This window comes from Trichoplusia ni, chromosome 6 (genome assembly GCF_003590095.1).
Source record: "Trichoplusia ni isolate ovarian cell line Hi5 chromosome 6, tn1, whole genome shotgun sequence".
In the NCBI taxonomy this organism is placed as follows: Eukaryota; Metazoa; Arthropoda; class Insecta; order Lepidoptera; family Noctuidae; genus Trichoplusia; species Trichoplusia ni.
Window position 1 is genome coordinate 12,379,678 of NC_039483.1, and position 20,662 is coordinate 12,400,339.

At 33.7% G+C, this 20,662-nt stretch overlaps 2 protein-coding genes across 2 annotated transcripts; one reads left to right on the top strand and one right to left on the bottom strand.

Moving 5' to 3' along the window:
* Positions 1-2,526: 2,526 nt before the first annotated feature.
* Positions 2,527-5,269, top strand: LOC113494999 (deoxyribose-phosphate aldolase). The gene is made up of 6 exons (XM_026873551.1): positions 2,527-2,719; positions 2,968-3,158; positions 3,430-3,583; positions 3,969-4,198; positions 4,404-4,550; positions 4,860-5,269. Exons 1-6 carry the CDS (start codon positions 2,692-2,694, stop codon positions 5,022-5,024), a joined length of 915 nt encoding a protein of 304 aa, XP_026729352.1. The 5' UTR covers positions 2,527-2,691; the 3' UTR covers positions 5,025-5,269.
* Positions 5,270-5,961: 692 nt separating this feature from the next.
* LOC113494998 (proline-rich receptor-like protein kinase PERK10) lies at positions 5,962-18,706 on the bottom strand. The gene is made up of 5 exons (XM_026873550.1): positions 18,505-18,706; positions 7,633-8,442; positions 7,450-7,546; positions 6,524-6,680; positions 5,962-6,183 (listed from the first exon to the last, which is right to left on the bottom strand). Exons 1-5 carry the CDS (start codon positions 18,523-18,525, stop codon positions 6,024-6,026), a joined length of 1,245 nt encoding a protein of 414 aa, XP_026729351.1. The 5' UTR covers positions 18,526-18,706; the 3' UTR covers positions 5,962-6,023.
* Between the last annotated feature and the right edge of the window lie 1,956 nt (positions 18,707-20,662).

Genomic DNA, 20,662 nt, shown 5'->3' on the forward strand with positions numbered 1-20,662 from the left:
GTGCTTTGTTCAGCCCCTATTCGGCATCATGTCCTTTTTGAATGTCACATCGTTATTGCTTTACTAAATCACTATATTGAGGGTAAAGGCAACTTGAAAGCTTCTTGGTATATCCAAATGGCAAGGGCTGGGTGGTCTTTTGAATATCGAATTATTTGTTTACAATAACTATCTGAGTATTTAAGTGAATAGAGGAAAATACGGTCGCCTGGCCCTTTTATTTTAGAGTCTATTGTTTTCCCTCAACCAATACATCTAAAGGAAGAAGGAAATTTAAAGGATTACAAAACATCTTCCCCCGTCACAAAACATCTATTTACTTAGCACCAAGTTAATGTCAAAGAAGTCAACAAACTTCGATAACTTACCTTGACCTAAGATCACCCTTATTCAATCTGTGAGGCGAGGAGGAAACACCAGTAATTCCTTTAAAACTTTGGAAGCAAGAACTAAGACGCTATTTTCTCTGTGGGACTACAGTAATGGTTCGCTGAAATGTTTATAGCGCTCGCTTCGCGTCCTGCGAGCCTGAAACAAATCTCAGATCGCAATAAATCGTACTACGTAGGTAGGTACCGAGATTTATTCTTTGATTAGCGTCTCTCTATTCAACGAACACGTACACAACACAATAAATTGGGAAACAAACACAACATATAGGTACCTACTTTCACAATAAATAAGTACAAACAAATGCACAACAAAACATCAGGTTCAAGCAAACAGTTGGATATCTTTTTGTTGTCGAGTTAAAATGAACTCATCTTAATCTTAAGCTGTCTTCCCGGGATAAAATAAATTGGCTAAGAGACTTATCCTCGTTTCCTATTCAAGATTTTATAAAATGAGACGTAAAAAGTTCCACTTGCTAACTGAAACATCAAAATGCAAAACTTAATACGACTGTGATACAATAGACTTGGATACTACATCGTGTATTTGTGAAATAAAATAATTTTGCGTTACTTAATCTTTTAAAATCTGGACAATAATATAATCGTTACAATATGACTTAGAGGATGGAGTATAAAGAACATTAGATTTGTAAAAGAATAAACTACTTACACTACAAGAATACTGAATTTTAGCAGAAACGGTAAGAGAGGTTATCTATGGGCTATAAAACATAGGTACTTTATTTAGTACAGTATGATGAATAGAAGTAGCAAAAACTATTTTTCTTGAAGCATCACCATAATAAAGGTAAGAAAATATTCGTAACAAAAAAAAATAACGAAAAAGATGAACGAAATTCTTTTATGTTAAATAAATGTCACCCAATACTGTTACAAAGGAGATCTGAAAAACATTGAGAAATATTTGTATTAAAATAGAACCTTATGTATGGTATCGTAGCGAAGTAAATAGCGTGTCAAGCTCTCCCCAGATAGTTCCAATGTTTACGTTTAATCAGCTCGTGGCTAGAATGTTTGATTTATACAAACTTGTGTCCACCGCAGTTCGCTTTTCAATGTCTATACACTGGTTTCGCGTTTGTAGACACAATACGAAGCCGTTGGTATTTCCTGGGAATGATAAGATAGCAACGGGATTATATTTTGTGTTAAGTTGCGATTCCTGAATATCACTTTTGGTAAGTACTCACAAAACAGAGCAAATTTAAACATAATAGACGTAACCCTACGTACCTATAGGTATATGAAGTAGCTTCAGGGCCTAAATTACTTAGATTATGTTTTATGCCATCAAGTTTAAAAGCCTTATTAAAATTAAGTACAAGGTACCTAAGCCTTGTCAGCACTGTGACCTTCAAGAAGAGATTGAAATTCCGCTTTCGCCTACAAACAACAATAAATATACAATTTCTTAGCAGCAATGAAAACAAATGAAAACAATGTTCCAACAATCTAATGAATGAATTATCACATGAGTTGCCTTTTCAGCTCTACCTACGTTTAAATAATCAGTAAAACGATTCGTTCAACTGTTTCAAGAGTTCGAATTACGATAGAAGTTATCGTCTATTCTAGTCACTGACTCGCTGATCTGGGAGGCTCAAAAGGTTAAGGGTACCTAAATAATTGATACCATCGAAGTTAGATTACGTATTCAGCCCGTATCCTCTCATTCTGCATGGTCCGTTTCCCTTTGTATTCACACCTTGCCAAATATCTTCACAACATCAACTGATATTGTTCAAGTATGTACCTACGTACCTACTCAGACTGAGTAGACTGGGTGAATGAAAATTAAGTGGATTTTGTATAAGACTTACAACCGAGCACGAAGCGCCTTATGTCCCTTTATGTGAACTTACCATACCTTTAAGACTATAAGTAAACCAATTCTTAGACGCTATCGTAGGGATAGCTTGCACAATATTTGAAGCTCAAGGTATAAATGTGTTTAGAAAAAATAAACATTTTTTTTAATATTTTTTTAAAATCGATACTGGAAATAGCACCTACCAATAAGTACATCCCTATACCAAAGAATGCTTATCAAGTTATCGACTGCTGTCAAATTTGACCTTGGGGTATTTGTCAGTGTTGTTTACAAGTTTAGTTTAGCGAGTTGCAACATTCGTTTTTATAATAAAATTGTTAACAGTTTCTTGAATGTTTTTAATATAGATATATTATCTAATTAATTCGTATTTCGTCGGAAACGAACTCATTTGAGTTAAATACACAGTGAGATCCTGGAAAACAAAATAAAACTTAAATAACAATGGTGCAACCAACGTCAAAAGTTTTGGGTAAGTTTAAGAGCTCAGGGATAACGATATCTCTGTTGTTACATATAAATTAAATATGATAAAAATATAGTTACTATGTATTCACCTAATTATATCCTATAGTACTGTTAACTGAGTAAAACATGCAAGCTACAAGAAGTAAGAAGTAGCAGTCGTAAGTTTAAAACTTCAATAAACTTATACATCGTTTTGTTAAATTTAAAACTTTTTTACACATATACCTTATTAACTATTACGTTTGTTTATAGATAAGGAATCTTTGAAGAATGTTCACATCAACAAATCTAATGTCGATGCTCAAATTAAATATATACTGGATAACAACCGAGTGTCTTCCATCAACAGCAACAACTGGGTTCTTAAAGCCATTTCTGTAATAGACCTGACCACACTAGCTGGTGATGATACAAGGTCTAATGTGTTTAGGCTTTGCACTAAGGTATGTAAAAAATAATTGCTCTTGATGTCTAGTACCTAAGTATCTCCAAATATCACACACTTTTTTTTCTCTCTAAAACGTTTAACTCTAACAACGATTGGTTTACTGTCTATATATATCTCATTAAAATATGTATGCATTTTACACATACAATTTACTTAGACAAATAGTCTATCTGTTCGTTGGCGATAATAGCTTTTATTTTGCTTATGAACAGAGTTAGATGTATGTTAAATATAATACTATATCAAAACTATTCACTATGTTCCAGGCAGCAAATCCTATACCACCAAACATACTTGAAAAGCTGGCACTGAAAGAAAATATAAGAACTGCGGCAGTATGCGTTTACCCAAACAGAGTCAAGGATGCTTATGAAGCTATCAAACTCATGAATCTTACTAAAGAAATTAATATTGCCTCAGGTAAATACAAAAACACATTTAAACATACCATAGCTCTCTTTTGCTTTTACCATTTATTTGCAATATTAGTTTATCCAGGATGAACACTTGGTCTTGCCTAATCAGGCAAACTCCATGACAACATCTGAAACCTGTGTATTATTATACAGATAAACCATATGTTTTTGTTAAGTAACAGTTTACTGACATATATTGACTGAGATAGCCTGATTCAAACGGAGTCCTTACTCACAAACTGACACATTCTTCAGATGCAACAAAGTTTTCTGTGTCCAACTTTGAGACTACTATTCGACAATAATATTGTCTAGAGTATTATAACATCCAGTACCATATCATGTACCTATCATGAATGTTAAAAAGATCCTTGATTTTAATTTACCAGTGGCCACCGGTTTTCCTTCCGGGCTGTACCCATTGGAGACTCGACTACAAGAGATCAAGTTTGCAGTTAATAATGGAGCTACAGAAATTGATGTGGTACTAGACCGCAGTTTAGTGCTAACGGGACAATGGGATGCATTGTTCAATGAGGTCCAACAGATGAGAAAGGCTTGTGGTGACTCTCACCTGAAGGTGATACTTGGAGTTGGAGAACTAGGATCATATGATAATGTAAGAATAGGCTTTGATTTTGTTAATTTAGATATTATATATGTAAGTAATCTATGGTGACGTATGATCATCAAAAAATGGATTAATGCATTGAATTTGGTTAAACAACATAATTATAAGTTCCATTCCATTACCGGAGTCCCCTTAAAATTTTACTTGTACATTTAATATTGGAATGTCACATTAAATGACCTATTTGATTTAGATTTACAAAGCATCAATGATCTCTATGATGGCTGGAGCAGATTTCATTAAGACATCAACTGGGAAAGAAGCAGTTAATGCTACTTTACCAATAGGCCTTGTCATGTGCAGGGCTATAAGGAAATATTATCAGATGACTGGTGTCAGGGTGAGTAAAACATTGTAATTTTTAACATATATAGTTGTGTAAGCCTATATTAAAATACAGATTACGACATAGACCAATGTCAGACAGTGAATCAATTTGCACTATTGCACTTGTCTTCCCTGCCCCGTACAATATGGGTATGGTTTGATACGGCTTTTATCAAAAGCTAGGAGATCTTCCACACAATATTATTAGGAAATCATTTCACAATGGCAAAACACCACATGTTATTTTTTCACAAGTATACTTTTCGAAACTGTGATGACTTTTACAACTTGATACTAGTTTCCTTATTCGTTTGCTTGATAGATTGGATTAAAGCCTGCTGGAGGCATAAAGACCACAAAAGACGCCATCAACTGGCTGGTCCTTGTGTACACAGAGCTAGGACCAGAGTGGCTGACACCAAAACTTTTCCGTATTGGAGCTTCTAGTCTACTCGACGAACTTGTGGAAAATATATCTATCGCTTAATATACCTACTGTTAAGTAGCCAAAGCTAAAGCCTAAATGAAGCCAAAAATCTATTTTTGTAAATGTTTAAAACTAAATTTATATGTATAGTATATATTATGTAGAAATATTTTTTATAATTTATTGGTGCCATTTTAAGAGAAAAATGTTTTGATAATTTTATATTTTGTATATTTTTGTGGTTGTACATTCCTCGTTACTGTAAAGCGTTAAGATATTGTATCAAATAAAATACATTTATACTTTGTAAGACTTTATTTTACATTAATTTATAATAATATAAATAATTATATCTTATCCACTATATGACACTTATGGTAACGAAATATCTTATAAAAACAAGCATCTAAACAAATTACTTATTTAGTTATTTTACAGAATGCAAGTATTATTTTATTTCGTTAGACTTGTAGTTCAATAACTGCAGCTATGTTGTCCATTTTGTCTGTTCATATTATAATATTGTACCTATTACATTTGTCTCTAAGGACCAAAAATTGTTGACTTTTTCCTCTTGATACATATTGAAAGTATAATAATCCGTATCTACTAAATACAATATTTACAACATACGCAATGACGTCAAAGGTCATGAAAGTTCATGAAGTTTAGATAATTGTTATCGTTATTACTTAACATACCCGAATCCGACCACACTTGAATATAGATGATGACTGCCTAAGAAATGTTTTGTTTAAAGATATTTGATCCGTCAGTTATAAAGGATTTATTTTTATTGTTTAAAGAAAAATCTAAAAACTGATTTAGTTGAGCGTGTGAACTTATGAAGTAGCCAGAACTTTTATTTTTTGTCATGTCATGTATTATTTTAAAGACCAGTTGCCGTCTTTTCTTCTTCGCTGGATTTTATTTATAATACTCATTTCTTTTTTCTATTTTTTCTCTCATTTTTAATATCCAATATTCATTAAATACGAAAAAAAAAACATATTTTAGTCGATTAATCATCATCAATATTCTGTGTTCTTAGTTTACTATTCAAGGCTGTTCTCCTACTGGTTCTTCAGCACGGAAACCGTATTCAGGATGCGCACTATAATTCACAACGCGAAGTTTCCCGGACCGGTCCACGTATCCGTAATGGCCTTTAACTATACCGTCGTTGTCACGCTCTTCGAACCGGAATTGACGGTTTTTCCTGGAAATTATTACATGTAAGAAAAAAGGTAATAAAAAAACGGTTAGTATACCAATCAAGTGCGTGCGGAATGAGTCAAAATTTTACTATTTTGATGCCTAAAAGGATATATATTTGTCCTTAAAAAAAATAAAAAACACTTCAAAATATATGGCTGGTGTATAAAAAATATAACTATTTTCATAGGACGAGAAACACTGAAATAACAAAGAGAACTTCGGAATTCTGGGAAAATTACACACCAACAGCACAACTAACTGATCAAAGCTTCTCTCTGTATGAGAAAAAGCCTTTTGCACTGGTCGTTTATTTCGTTAATTTAATTAAAAGGTAAACATACCCTTTGCCCGTGTCATAGCCGAACTGATAGCTGTGTGGTCCTTTCATGCCGTGCATCCTAAACTCCGTCCTGCCGTCGGGCGCTGGAGCCGCAGGGCCTGCGTCACGAGGGGGGGAAGGCGGCGGGGCTTGACGGATAGGAGCTGAGTACGCGTTTCCTGGAATATCGTGTATTGGATTCATGTAATTTCCATATCCTGTTACCGAAGCGAAGGTATTAACGAGATTATCGGTCATAACGGTCGAATCACGCTAATATTAGGAATGCGCAAGTGGGTCAGTGAGATTGTATGTGTGTTTGTCATCTCCTCGCGACCTATCGGCTGTACCGACTTTGATGAAATTTGGTGTGGAGGTACCTGGCAAATTGTATTAAAACATGGGCTAATTTAATCCGAATTTGTTTTTCAGCTATAACCGACGTGAGAGGGAAACTTAAAACTAAAGCGTAGAATATTGCTAGGTACAAGAGTTCCTAATATCTAAAATTACTAGAGAATAAAAGGGTTTTTTTAAACCTGATTTTTTTTTCAGGAAGTTGCAATAAATTACTTTTAGTACATTTATGTGCTTTAGACTTGAGTGGATATGGTAGACAGAATTGATGAAATAACGTAAACCCCAATTGTGATAGAAATGCTTTGAAGTTCAAAGACTGTTTGATTAGTTCCAACCAAGTAAACACAACAAGCATTTATCAATAGCCAACATAACTTAGACCACGAGTGTACCAAATTGTATCTTTAACAATAATATTATTCAATATATTGTTCGGGCCACTGTTAGTAGGGTCGAACAATCTATTGGCATTATATAACAGTAACTTTAGTCATACAACAAGTTTTTGATTTATATATCGTTACTCGTAAGTCGTAACCCACTTCAAACAATAATTGTTCTGTTATTATTAAGTTATATTACACGTACGTCCGGGGTATCTCAAGTTAGTTTCCGAAGTTTCTTGTTCGTCTGAAGTGGGCTCGCCATATGTTTCCTCAGCCGCGGCATCAGCTAACTGGTGTTGCTGAGAACATAACAAGTTTATAAGTGAATTTATATTATTACTACTACGTAAATTCAAAACACATTTGAATATGATACACAACCGACCTTAGCAATTTCCTGCTCTTTTAGTTTTCGTTGATGTTCAGCTTTTTGGAATAGGAATAAGTTCTTATCGGCGTTCGGTGCCTGCTCGACTTCGGCACTGGGTGGAGATTTAAAGTATTTTGGGGGATAAGCTTTTGGTGGTGGTTCTGGTACATCGTCAGCGTACTGCGATACGGGAATGGGGATGGGTCGAACTAGATGGAACTTCTTGGGGTACAGTTTAGTTGGTGCATTTATTGGTTTTTGTACTGGAGGGGTTAAATGTAACGCTAGAGTAGGTTCTTCAGGTGCAACCGGTTTATTGTCAGGTAAACCTTCAGTGGCATCAGCGTTATTTCCTGCTTCCTCAGGTACGGGTAAAAAGAACTCGTTGACAGCGTCAACTGCAGGAGGTTCCAGATGTGTCGACGGTACAGGTAGCACTCCGTCTGGGCCAGGATTGAAAATAATTGGAATGGATTGATGAGGCAGTCTTTGGTATCGGACCTTTCGGTTATTCGGTTGTATTTCGATCATAGGTAACCAGTCGCTCTGTATATTGCGCTCACTGGGTAAATAGTAATCTATCTGCTTATCTTTGGAAGGCGGTACAAGGAATGTTGGTAGGCTGTCTGCTCCTGTAGCTGGTGTTTCACCAGGCTTCTGTGGGTCTGGGGATGTGAGGTAGCTGTCGACATTGGCATCGTCAGTGATGTAATATATAGGCGTGTTCTGAGTTCCTTGACCCTCTGTAACTGTCACTGTGGTGCTCGTCTCCACATTGTCCACAGGTACTCTTATACACGTCACTGATAGTAATAACGGCAATATCTGGAACAAGAATAGCTCGATTATAATAACACAGGCATTGTTTGTCATCTACCAACCGTATCGGTTACCGAAAGTAGTTCAAAATCATTATTTTAAAATAGATTCATAATTATTTCAACAGTACACACCTACAGAAGAATCGGAATTGCTTTCACGTAAAAGCTACTTTCCGTAATTTAGATAAAATTATTATGTAAGTTTGTAGGCTGTTACACAAACATTTTGGAACAGAAACGCTAACTTAATAATAACAACACACAAAGTTTAAATTATAATTTTAATACGAATGTTTATAGATAATACACACGAAGAATATAAATTGATGTAGGTAGTAACATGGACCTTATTTTGGTAGTTTCCCACGAGGGTTGACAGTTTAGCATAACACTGAATGCCGGGATATTGAAAAGCAAATGTTTGGAGGACAACAGGTGACCGACATGGCGATCAAAAGCTTAATGAGATTCTGTCATATGCACTAGGTTACAAGATTCAAACGGAATTGTGACGCATGATATATGTAGTGTCGTAATATGTCATTTATGTTACGTACTTCTGCTTTCTATGGAGTTGCCGTATTTACATGGGACAAATTTCAGATGCTCAACACTACAAATCCTGCCAAGGTCTATAATGATAACCAACGAGTACGACTGAGTACGGTACGGTACATCCTTGTAAAGAAATTGGCTGAGAAGGTTCAAGCGTTGATCACCGTTGACTATGTTGGCGATTTCAGATACCAATATTTGGATTCCAGTTTTCCCCACGATGCTTTCCTTGACCGTTTGTCAGTGGCGTATTACCCTAATTATTTAAAAAGTACACATAACTTTAAAAAAGATTGAATGTCATATTAGTCACTGATTGTGTTGGGATCGAACCTACGACATACAAATCCATGCAAGGAAACCGCAAGGCCATGATGACATATCAGCTGTGGTGTGTCGTATCAACGAAATTAATCAAAATCAGTTAATAAAAGGATTATGGAAAATATTACACAGCAAAGAGTTTATTTATAACACAATTTGTTGATAATTTCAGTCTCAGTCGATGGAATTCAACCCGCTAGAGGTAGATACATACGAATGACCTTTTGCTCTCGACATGCTCACGGTTAAAATAATGTCAACTCGGAAAATGGAAAAATAGCCAATTAATACTCCGATGATGGTTAATAAATTAATTATGTTCAAATTAGTGAGCGTTAATTGGACGCGGTCACGGAACGGTTAAGGTTGCGTGTATTTGTGTATGAAAGGTACCATTCTATCTACCTTGTTAGCTAGTTCAGAATATAGTAGTTAACTATAAGTATTCTTATTTGTTAGAGATTCTTGGTACGGAATTAAGTTATAAGTAGGTACTTAAAATCGCATTCAGCGTAGTAAGTTTCTATTAGGAAGATGTATACTTACAAGCAGTTACGAGCTATTATAATTCCACCCTTTGTAAAAAAGTGACGGTCTCGCTTCAACCATAGCAATTATAATGCTGAAGTCTTCTGAAGTGCAAATTTATTACACCAAAAAACCAAATCAAAACGTCCCAATAGGTTATCTTCCAATTAAATGAACCGTCTATTGCATAATAAGAAAAGGTAACGATATCAGACATTGCACTACATCTCAAAGAAAAAAGTAAACGACAACAAAAAATAAACGTTTTTCTATTAGATCATGTTACGTAAAGTTCAATTACAGAACGGTGTCACAATGAAAAAAACTGTATGAATGACCGAAACCAGAGCACGAGGTTTAAGCGAACCACGGAGAAATAAACCATTGTTATACAGTATGTAGTTTATTTAGTTTTATGATATGCAGAATTACATTTTGAATACAATATTGTGTAATGTTAGAAATTAAAAGTCCAATCAAATATAAATACGGGTCGGAACAGGTGAATGTATTTGCAATAATCAATGCTTGAATTATTACATTCCCACGCAAATATGAATTGCGTATGATAAATCCGTATTTTTTTTACGATTTAATGTTCCAATACGCAACACAAATGAACTACATCACGTTTTCACACATTGTCTACCTTATTATCTCATTCCGGAATGCAGAATAACCTAATAAGGAAAGAAATGACAATCGTCTTCCTATAAATGTGTTACTCATGTACGCATTGCTTTATTTTGAGACAAGCGTGAAGAACCGAATGTCGTCACCATTCAGTTCTTCAAAGAGTATTTATTAGACCATGACTATTGACTACAAACTGATTAACTTATGTTTGTTTTATTTTGTCTACGCATATTGAAATGGATAATTGAAGATTGGACGGAAATAATTACAGCATGGCACGGGCAGACTTTAAATATTGGGTAACTAATATATAAAGTGACCTAAAACTTGAAAACAAAAACAAACATGAATATTGAAATTATAGTCACAAAATATGCCTATAACCGAATCTTATATTCGATATTCAAGTGTCCAATAGTTACTTCTTTGCTTATTGCTATATTTGCAACTCGGAATGCTAATTACTCGTCCCATCTTCAGACATTCGCGTCTTCCTAGTATTCAATCAGCTTTTACATACCAAAATAACTCACTAGACTATCTTGAACTTTCGTTTGGCCGGCAATTCGAACCACTATACTAACGCCTTATCTGTACCCACTTTCAATGCTAGCAATCTCGATCGTCTTTCCATAATTTTCTACTTAGCTAAACAAGATTATCAACACATTACGTAGCTAAATACCAGCACGTATTACCTGTTCTTGTGTACCTGTAACATTATAGTCCACATTTCATTCCCCTAGTCTTGTCTTACGGGTACGTTATAAAATAAGTTACTTATTTTTTCCATACAAAGCGCCTATCAGGAAACAAACTTATCTCTGACATAACACCAAAGAGGAAGTGGAGCAAAACTGCACAAACTTAATATTAAACATATAAAAAAAGTTTTACTTGTGCAATATCAAGACGGTGTACTTATTTGCCGACAGTAAAAACCTGATGGCGGTCGTGAAATTAATGAACCGTGTACGGAAACTAATTTTTACTTTCCACGCCGGTGTCGCTAAGAAAGTAATGCTCGTTATTTGTATTGTAATATTTTGAGTGCTTCAATCTCGGACACTTAAAAAAGAATAATTCAAATTGAAATGAGATCACTCTGGAGGTGCAAACTCCTTGTTGTATATACATAGAGGTGGCATGGAAAGAGGTTTTCAAACCAGTTTCTATGCATATGTTTGTATACAAACTTTACAGTATATCGTAGCTTTAAATAAACCTTGCTAGTCTAGTAAGAAATACGCAAGTAGGTATCTAGTCTATCCGTCGCCACAATACTAACGGAAATCCTTTTGCTTTCATTAGACGGAAATGAAAGTCTGATTTTCTTAATTATAGCTGTAAATCAATTACATTAATGTAGCTGTATCTGCAGCAGATATTTTTTTATTTTTTATTCTTAAATTGTCTGTTGAAACGTTTGTCGATATGTTTTTTATTTGTACAATGTTAGTAACAAATCACTTTATAATGTCAATTAAACAATTAATTTAAAAAAATATGTTAATATTCATGATGATTATTAAATAAAATCACAAATTAGTTACCACTAGTCGGACTCGGTCACGACTCGGTTTTTTCGAGGTCGCACGGCAAGTATTTATGTAAATATCTTGTATGATGGGTAACAATGCACAATTATTAATTAAATCGATATTATATATTTTTTTTTAATGAGATGGACGAGAAAGAGGACTTTTTTCACTTTTACATGTGAAAAACACATATGTATTAGGTACATTGTCCATTTCAAAATCAATTTATTTTGTGTGTGCACTTGCACATTCGAATTCTGCGTAGATTTAGATGTAAATAATAAAAAGATGAATAAATCATTTGACCTTATAACACTAATGAAAAACCCTGCAAAACATCACCTGTTTTTTGTAGTAAAAAAAACACTGTACAAAATTGTTATTCTATCTAGGAACCAAAAAGCTGAAAAAAATGAAGTATTCATTTAGGTACTTGGTATATGTGATTATGATTAATTACATTTTATAAAATTAGGTAAAAAACGGATTAACAGTAATTAGTCTAACTGCAATTGTTGGTTCGTAATTACAAACACAGGTGTATTATTTGCGCAGTTTCAATTCTGCATTACAATTTACGTGATTATAGAACATTTTAATTGTTGATCATTAACCATTTCCTGTATTCTTTACGATCAATATGATTGCAGCAAAAAAGGATCGTTTACAAAAACTTTGATTCTAAAAACAAAAGTCATAATACGTTATTTTCCTTAACCGCTCCTAATGTTCGAAACTTGAGTAAAAAAGTTAGTTCTGTTCCATTTAAATTAGGACTAATGTGAATCTAGCGTGTACTATAGTTGGTCTAATTTATTGAACCAACAATGTAAAATATATTTTATCCAATATACGAATTTGCTAATATTTTCAAGATAATATATATGCTATCAACCTAAGTTAGGATTTTTTGGTACCGCATCCATATTTACAAAAGTGACTAGAAGACCAACAATGTATCTTTAAAGATTACTTTGAACGTATGTTCTCTTCTATTCTAGGTTATACGCAACATTTGTAGGCTCGTTTGAATTCTGGTAAGATAAAGATATGAAGCATAACAATACACTCACATTTCTGACTGTTAAACTGACAATTGCTGTAGTTAAACTAAATACTGAACATCATGATGATGTCCGATGAGAAGAAGAACCTTTTTCCAAATTATTAAGTTAACTTTATTTCGCAAACATATGGCTCAATATCGAGGAAATCCTATGGCCATTACTTCTGCATTGTTGTAAATCGAGATTAATGTGTTTTAAGCATTAGAAAGCGATTCTTTATCGGAAGGAGTTGAGAAACTTCCTGCACCTCTTCTCGATATCTAGAGAACTAGATGTTACGAGTTAGACGGGAACTATTTGCCACTAGTTTTGTGAAATACATAGGTAGATAGATAGGTACATATTATATAGGTGATATATAACCGTTCGGGAATGTTGGTTGGATACAAAGAGTAAAAATAAATTTAGTCCACCAGTTAGATAAACAATATTTACATAATTGCACTTATGTATCTGGATGGTTTTGCGGTCTCGAATCATATCCGAATACAAATCAAATCAATCAAATCGACTATAAATCATATCCGAAATTTATAATTATGCTAAAAAAATACATTCAGTACCTACTTACATATTAACTACTTAATTATACTTTATGTTTTGAGTTTGAATTTACCAGTGCCAAAAGTGAGCCTACTAACACCTTGAAAGATTTTTGAAATGAAAAGGAGAGCTTCACTGTATGTATAGAGCAACTTCTCTTTTCCATAAGGGCAAAAGTTCTAATACCGGCCAGGAAATATTTATCCATACATTTATCCTACATTGATTTATGTGGTAATATCTTTAACAAAACTGATGGCTGTCTAATAAATCTGCGTTTTCAATCTTAAGGTGGAAGCGCAAAAGTGATATGTGGTTAGAATATAAGTAGCTTGCTATCGATAGTCTCATATTGTTTACTTTCAATGAATTCTCTCACACGTAACCTAACTTTAACCATTTAACTTAAGCCCGTGCCAATATTCTAAGCAAAACCATTGTTTTTGTCATATCGTCAAAGAAATTTCCTTCTAGGCTAAGCTTAACTTGCTTTTAGTTTCATAAACTAATAATATTATTCAAATATTCCATGCTTGTTTACGAAAATCTTACTGGATGAACTTTTGCGATATAAAGTGCTAAGTAGAAAATAACAAAATAATAAGTAATCTACATTCTTCCCGAAAAAGTAACGAGGAAAGTTTAGAGCACGTGAATAATTTACGCCGTGAATTAATTCTGTTTAAAGTCTGTGTATTAAGATGATGTCGCCTGCGGTCACGGCCAACAGCGTCCATATTTTATTACATAGACTTTCTTGGAACGTCGGGATAGAAAGCCAGCTTTCAATAAGTGACGATTGTAAGCGATACCTTTGCGGCTTCGCTGCAGTCAAGCTGCTCAGTATGACGACTAATTAAGCCATCGAGCAATTTAACTACCCCTGATAAATTGTATGTTATATTTCACAAGATCTAGTGGAAAACTTGTTAATTAATATAATTGGAAATGATTTCAGGAAAGTGAGAGTTGACGTCGAATAATGTTAATTTACACTATTGGTGTGATAATAATTATAAGTCAAAGTAATTTATTTAAATTACATTCATAACGATCTTAGATTCCATCAGGTAATAAAAGCATTTTTAGAATATTAATTATGATTTACTATTAACCGATTATTTTTTCCTATCTACGGAACCACTGTGTCGTGAGTCGGACTCGCAATTGACCGGTTATATCTATTTATATCAAGAACTTCGAAGTCGAAAAATTAAATACCTACATGGTCAATATTTACATATAACAAACAAGAAATATTTTGTGGCACAATAGTTAAATTGTTTTTGCGTGGCTTTTGCCTGTTAGGAACCCAATTAATGGAGTGTCGTTAAAATGCTTTAACAAAATGTGTTGTTTTTGCTACGCTTTGCTTACAAATGACTTCCTAAGGTAATTTTTTTATATTTTTGTTTACATAATATCGTGGTTCAGGTGTATTTCCTTATATAACGCCAAGGAATTTGTTAACACGGTCAATGTTCTTTGTTTAGATTCGAAACGATTTGGTAAACTAGACTCATCGAATTTGTTTTGCTATTTTCAAAAGCTTAAAAGCCTTTTAGATAAACAGAGCATTGAAGGAACTTGTTATAAGTACCTGGATGTTGATAAGATAAGAAAGCCTTTGTAGTCAATAGCCTCTTAAGATTAGACGTAAGCGCCTGCAGAGTTGTAATATAAAAATAGTGAAAGATTAAGTTGATTACAGCAAAGGAAACTTATTAATTCAAGTAAGGATAGAGTATGGAAAGCCCTTTGCGGTAAATACAGAAAAATGATGAAATGAAACATGAAAATATGAAAGTAAGGTACAGTTTTAACAACTAATAACATAGCAAACGTATTTTTTTTTAAACTAAACTTTACTAAGGAACTTAATCCTTGAGTCGCGGATCGTTTCACAAACACAGGAGTTTCTGTCACAAAAGGATTAGGTACCTATCTGCTGTCTGAAGTAAATAAGATGTATATAATAACTGTGTTGAATAACCGACTCGTATTAAAAATTCTATGACCTTCCACACTTATTTTATTTTTGTACGGTAAATTATCGAAGATTTATCTTAACGTTTTTTTTTATTGAAACGATTTATTGGAACCGGTATAATGTATTTCCTGTTAAATGAACCCGTATAAATAATACGTAGAATGTGGTACAAAGCAATAGACTACAATAATATAGCTAAAATATCATAAATTCTTACAATATAGCAAAAACGACAAAAGGCATAAAACCTCCCCTGTTTCAAGAATTTCAGGAACCAGTTCTTGCGATAGAAAGTACGTAATATCTTGTCAAAATGGAGCAGTTTCATTCTTCCATGTTTGGATAAAGACAGTCCCAGGGATTTCAAGTGGATGCCTCAATTGCTAACCACAGCATTGCAAGAAGCTGACAAGGAGACCAACCCCATATATTCAGATAAGCTTAAGATAATGACGAAAAAGCAGTTTCGTGCTAACGACCTATTGGTTATCCAAACAAACATGGCAGATGCGATTCTAATTTCAAAGTCGTCGCAGCGTATGTGTTACATACTCTTTGGCTATACCAGCTTTAATATGCCGAGCACGTCTGCGATCCAAAGGCGAAACAAATGTTTGCAAATATTAGTCCAAACGCGGAACTCAAAGTGTCAACTAAAACAAAAGTCGACATACTCAAGGCTAAAACCAAAATATAATTATTTGTATTGAATCTATTGTGTTATATGCGGATGATATCTTGGTAGTCTATGATGTAATGAGACATTTTGTCTTGTGATCCTTACAAGGTGACTTATATGACAAAGGAATACGAGTCTTCTATAGAACGAATTCAAGTTAATTTTGCTCGTATTCAATACAATCAACTGTGGTCTTAGATTCTATCTTAGTATATCTACGTTTACTAAGATAAAATTACGTTATCTTTCCAGATTCACCCAAGACCTAATCCGTACAAGATCCTCGGCATTGTAAAGGAGAGTCGTTAAGATAGAATAAAGTTTAAGTCCGTACGAATCCGGCACGCCCCTCCGCTTTCCAAAGAGGAAATCCATGAGAATTTCAACCAGGCACAACTTCACCTTACGGGTTACTTCATACAATGATTGGGAAAAACAAACAAAATCTCGGAAGCTCTCAATTCCCCTCACACTACAAAACTCTTTGGGTAGAGAATGCGCGAGTATGTATTTGTAATCTTATAACTTGACCGAAAGTTAAACGGTCGAGAAGTTTACCTCAAAACAGATTTGACCTAGTTTAAGATACTTGGCTTAAGATTACAGAGATGCAGGGTCTTGGTGCAACTGTAACCAACTTCGCAAGACACAAGTTTTGAGAACCGATGGAAGAGTAACTCAGCACTTAGCTTACTCAATTTATAGGTAATCACGATCTCTATCTTCACGCCAAATGAAATGTTACTTTTATTTTTGCTGTCGCAAATACGATGAACAAATATAACAAAACTCTTTGGTAAACCCTTTCTACCTATTGACAATTATTTCAGTTCTTGTATCATGTAACTCATACTCGTATTATACCAGAAAAGAGTATTCAAAAATTAATCGGATATTATAGCTGTTTAGTTAGACAACTACTATGCGGTAAACTAACATTAACCAGCTAGACGCTAGTGCCAGGATTAAGACTCTCTATTAAGACTATTTAACTTTTCCATAAAACGCCTACACCAATATAACAAGACCATTAAGACAACAATCACCCCAAGTACAGAAACTCTACAAATTACGAACGATACTGCAACTTGGTTTGATTATCAAGAGATATTGAAACGAAAGTGAGACTAATAAGATGCGACCGTTGAGGTAATCGTGGTGAAAATTTTGATAGATTAAATTGCCCTTGAATAACTTTCAATAGGTGACTATCACTCGACGCGGGTTCTGCTGTTATTATTTATATGTTAATAGACAATCAACGGTGGTTATTATTTGCGGATTTGAATGACTGGTTCTGTTCATATTGTTTTCCTTTCTTCTGGGTATGTTTAAAGATAAATAAATCGCTTGTTTACGCTATTATTTTCCTTGCAATTATTATTCAGAGTAAATGCTAGGTCTCGGAATTGAAATATTTTTTTGGTAAAGGATTTTTTTAAACTCCTTATTTGTTACCGGGTAAATTAACAATCAATAAAGAATATTAAACTAAGGAATGAAAAATGACTAGGATTTGTATTAATTATTAGTTGAAAACTCTTCTTTCTTTGGGAGAATGAGGTTCGTTCATCGCAATAGTACATTTTTTAAATCCAGTTACCTACTGCAGTCCGCAAAAGGGTAATTAATTTATAATGTTCCTTCGTAAATATACTGTGCAATCGTCTTTGTAATATGCAACTTTATTATAGTTTGGTACCTGAGACAATAATATAAATAAATCTTTATTTAGGAAAATCTTGTTTCGCATGTTTTTACATTCGTTTCATAACGCTGTGTTTATATGGTTCTCCTATTTACCTACATAAATATTTAATAAAGGTAAATGACAATGTAAGTTTAAACCTATTTTATTTTTGTTGAGATGTCTAGAAATATAAAATAAGTATTAATGCTGAGACCAAAACTCTTTGAAATAAAGTCGCTTGAAAGGATTAGGTACTATTTCGTCTAGCCATTGAGAGATTATCTAAATAATGTCTTTTATCTATTTAATATTCAATAAAAATCAAACCAAAATACCGTGCAAGTAAATGAAGGCTGAGTATTTAAATACATAAAAGGTAAAATAAATTTACTAAATGATTGTTTGATAAAGTAAACTAGAATATAGTAATAAAATAAATGTATTAAAATTTGGTTTAAAAATATTACTGGTAGCAAAACTTTTAAAACAAATATTATATGTTCGAATACTCACAAAATATAATTGCCGCCACATTTTAATGAGTTTCCAGTTCACTATTGGGTGCTAAGAAAATCTCTGTCTGTTTGATTCTCGTAAATCTGCACAACACTTTTTTAGACGAGAGAAGTTTACGATCCAATTTCCCGCCCAGCACTGCGCTCGCGCCTCCCTCGCCGTTCATAATATTGGAAGCGAGCGGCGCCCGCGCTTACTAATTTATATAACATCGCCAATAAACCTGCACACTATATAATTTGTCTAAAAACCGCGTTCTTTTGTCTTTAACTAGTTAGATAAGCTTAATTTGCACAATAAGTTAACCATGAATGATAATCCCTCGGATTGTAATTAACACCACTTTTGTTGTGTTAAAAAAGGCTCTGCAGTTTTATAGTCAATGTAGGTTGATTAGTAAGGTAATAAGTAAATAATATTATTTTAAAGTCTAGGATTTCTAAGCAACCCTGAGATATATTAAAAAAAAAGACATGTGTGAGTAGAGCTCGCGACATGGGATATGTAAATTGTAGATAGATAAAAAAAAATCACCGCTATTTTTTGTTGTTCTGTGAATGTTTCAGCTATTTAGCTATAACGTTTTCATGTATTATATGTATTCACGTTCATGTTTTCAACAGACAGCGGAACCTCACTTACAGGGTTCCGTTTTTCACCCTTTCGGTATACCTACTCGTAGAAACCTAAAAACTGAAAATACTCGTAATAAAGTAGTTATTTGATAAATATCGATCAGGATGCACTAAATTACCGACATAGAGTCTACTGATTTATTAATATAGTCTATTCATTACATAATTAAATCGTATCGATCATAAGGATGACTATAAAAATCTGTTGTATTTGCGCAGTAAATAATATCAATAAGCAAGCCTTATATGACGAAGTTTCGTTGCGGGTTCAATCCCTCGGTTAAACTATGCCCTGTAGTGGGACAATACCAGCTATTATAATTGTAGGTATTATATACTCTGATAGAGCGAGTAAATATATTTAAAATTAACCGTCTGTTTCAAATTCACGTTGTTTCCGGTAAGAATAAAATCATTATCCTCTACAACTACTGGGCTCTGTAACTATGTTGATTTTCAGACTCACGATCGATATTTCTACCAATTTAGTACAGTATATCAGAATGTACTCTGTGGAGTAGGTAAAACAAGAAAACCATCGTACTTTTAACTACGCAGAAATAATGTCGTGATGTGGGTAGTATCAACTTACCTTAGGAATGACAATCTAGCTTAAATAACTCAAGCAATTTACTACTTTTTCATTTTTGTAATACTGCTCCGTTGGTATTAGATTGATATAACAATCACAAAACAGACGCAGTCTCATTACGTTACGTAAATATTACTTGTGCGTATTTTATTTTCTGTATTGTATCTCCATGGCTATTTTAATATAACGTAATAAGTATTATATGCGTGGCACCTTTTCGTTAGAAGCTGACTATCGTGTTGTAAATAATTGGATAATTCTGTTTTCGTACTGACAAATACAAGTCGTCCATCTTAATTACTTATCTGCCATTCAATCACCCATACTATGCCCTAAGGTCCACTTAAATGGCAATAGCAATAATTTTCTGTAGAATGTGTCACAAAATCGCCAATGTATCCATAAATTAATTATAATAGATATCTTAATCCCCCAGAGTGAACAAAAACGGACATCCAACGTGATTTGCCTTCATCGTAATATAAATTTAAATACAGCTAAGTTAATTTAACTTTTAGTTCAAGGTAAAATATACCCAAACGGACACATAGGTTTATAAATATTAAGAAACCAGTAACGGTTCACCTTACAATTCGTCACCTATACAAATAGTTCAATGGTAAGTCCATGGCCATTGCCCCCTATTATGTTCTAAACCTAGGAACATAATACTCGAGTGAATGCTCTCAACACTCTTTAGAATATAGCTTTGCATGTACTGTTATTGTTCCTCTTGTAAATCATCATCTTTATTATTGAACTGTTCCTAATATTATAATGCTTAGCTCAGGTGAAACAATAACCATACAAAAACGAGCGCAAACGTGAGTTTAAACTGGATTTATAGATAGATGACATCAATCGAAGCAGGTATTACCTATTTGTATAAGTTTTGTTCCTATAAGTAACGACGACTCGTTGTATCCAT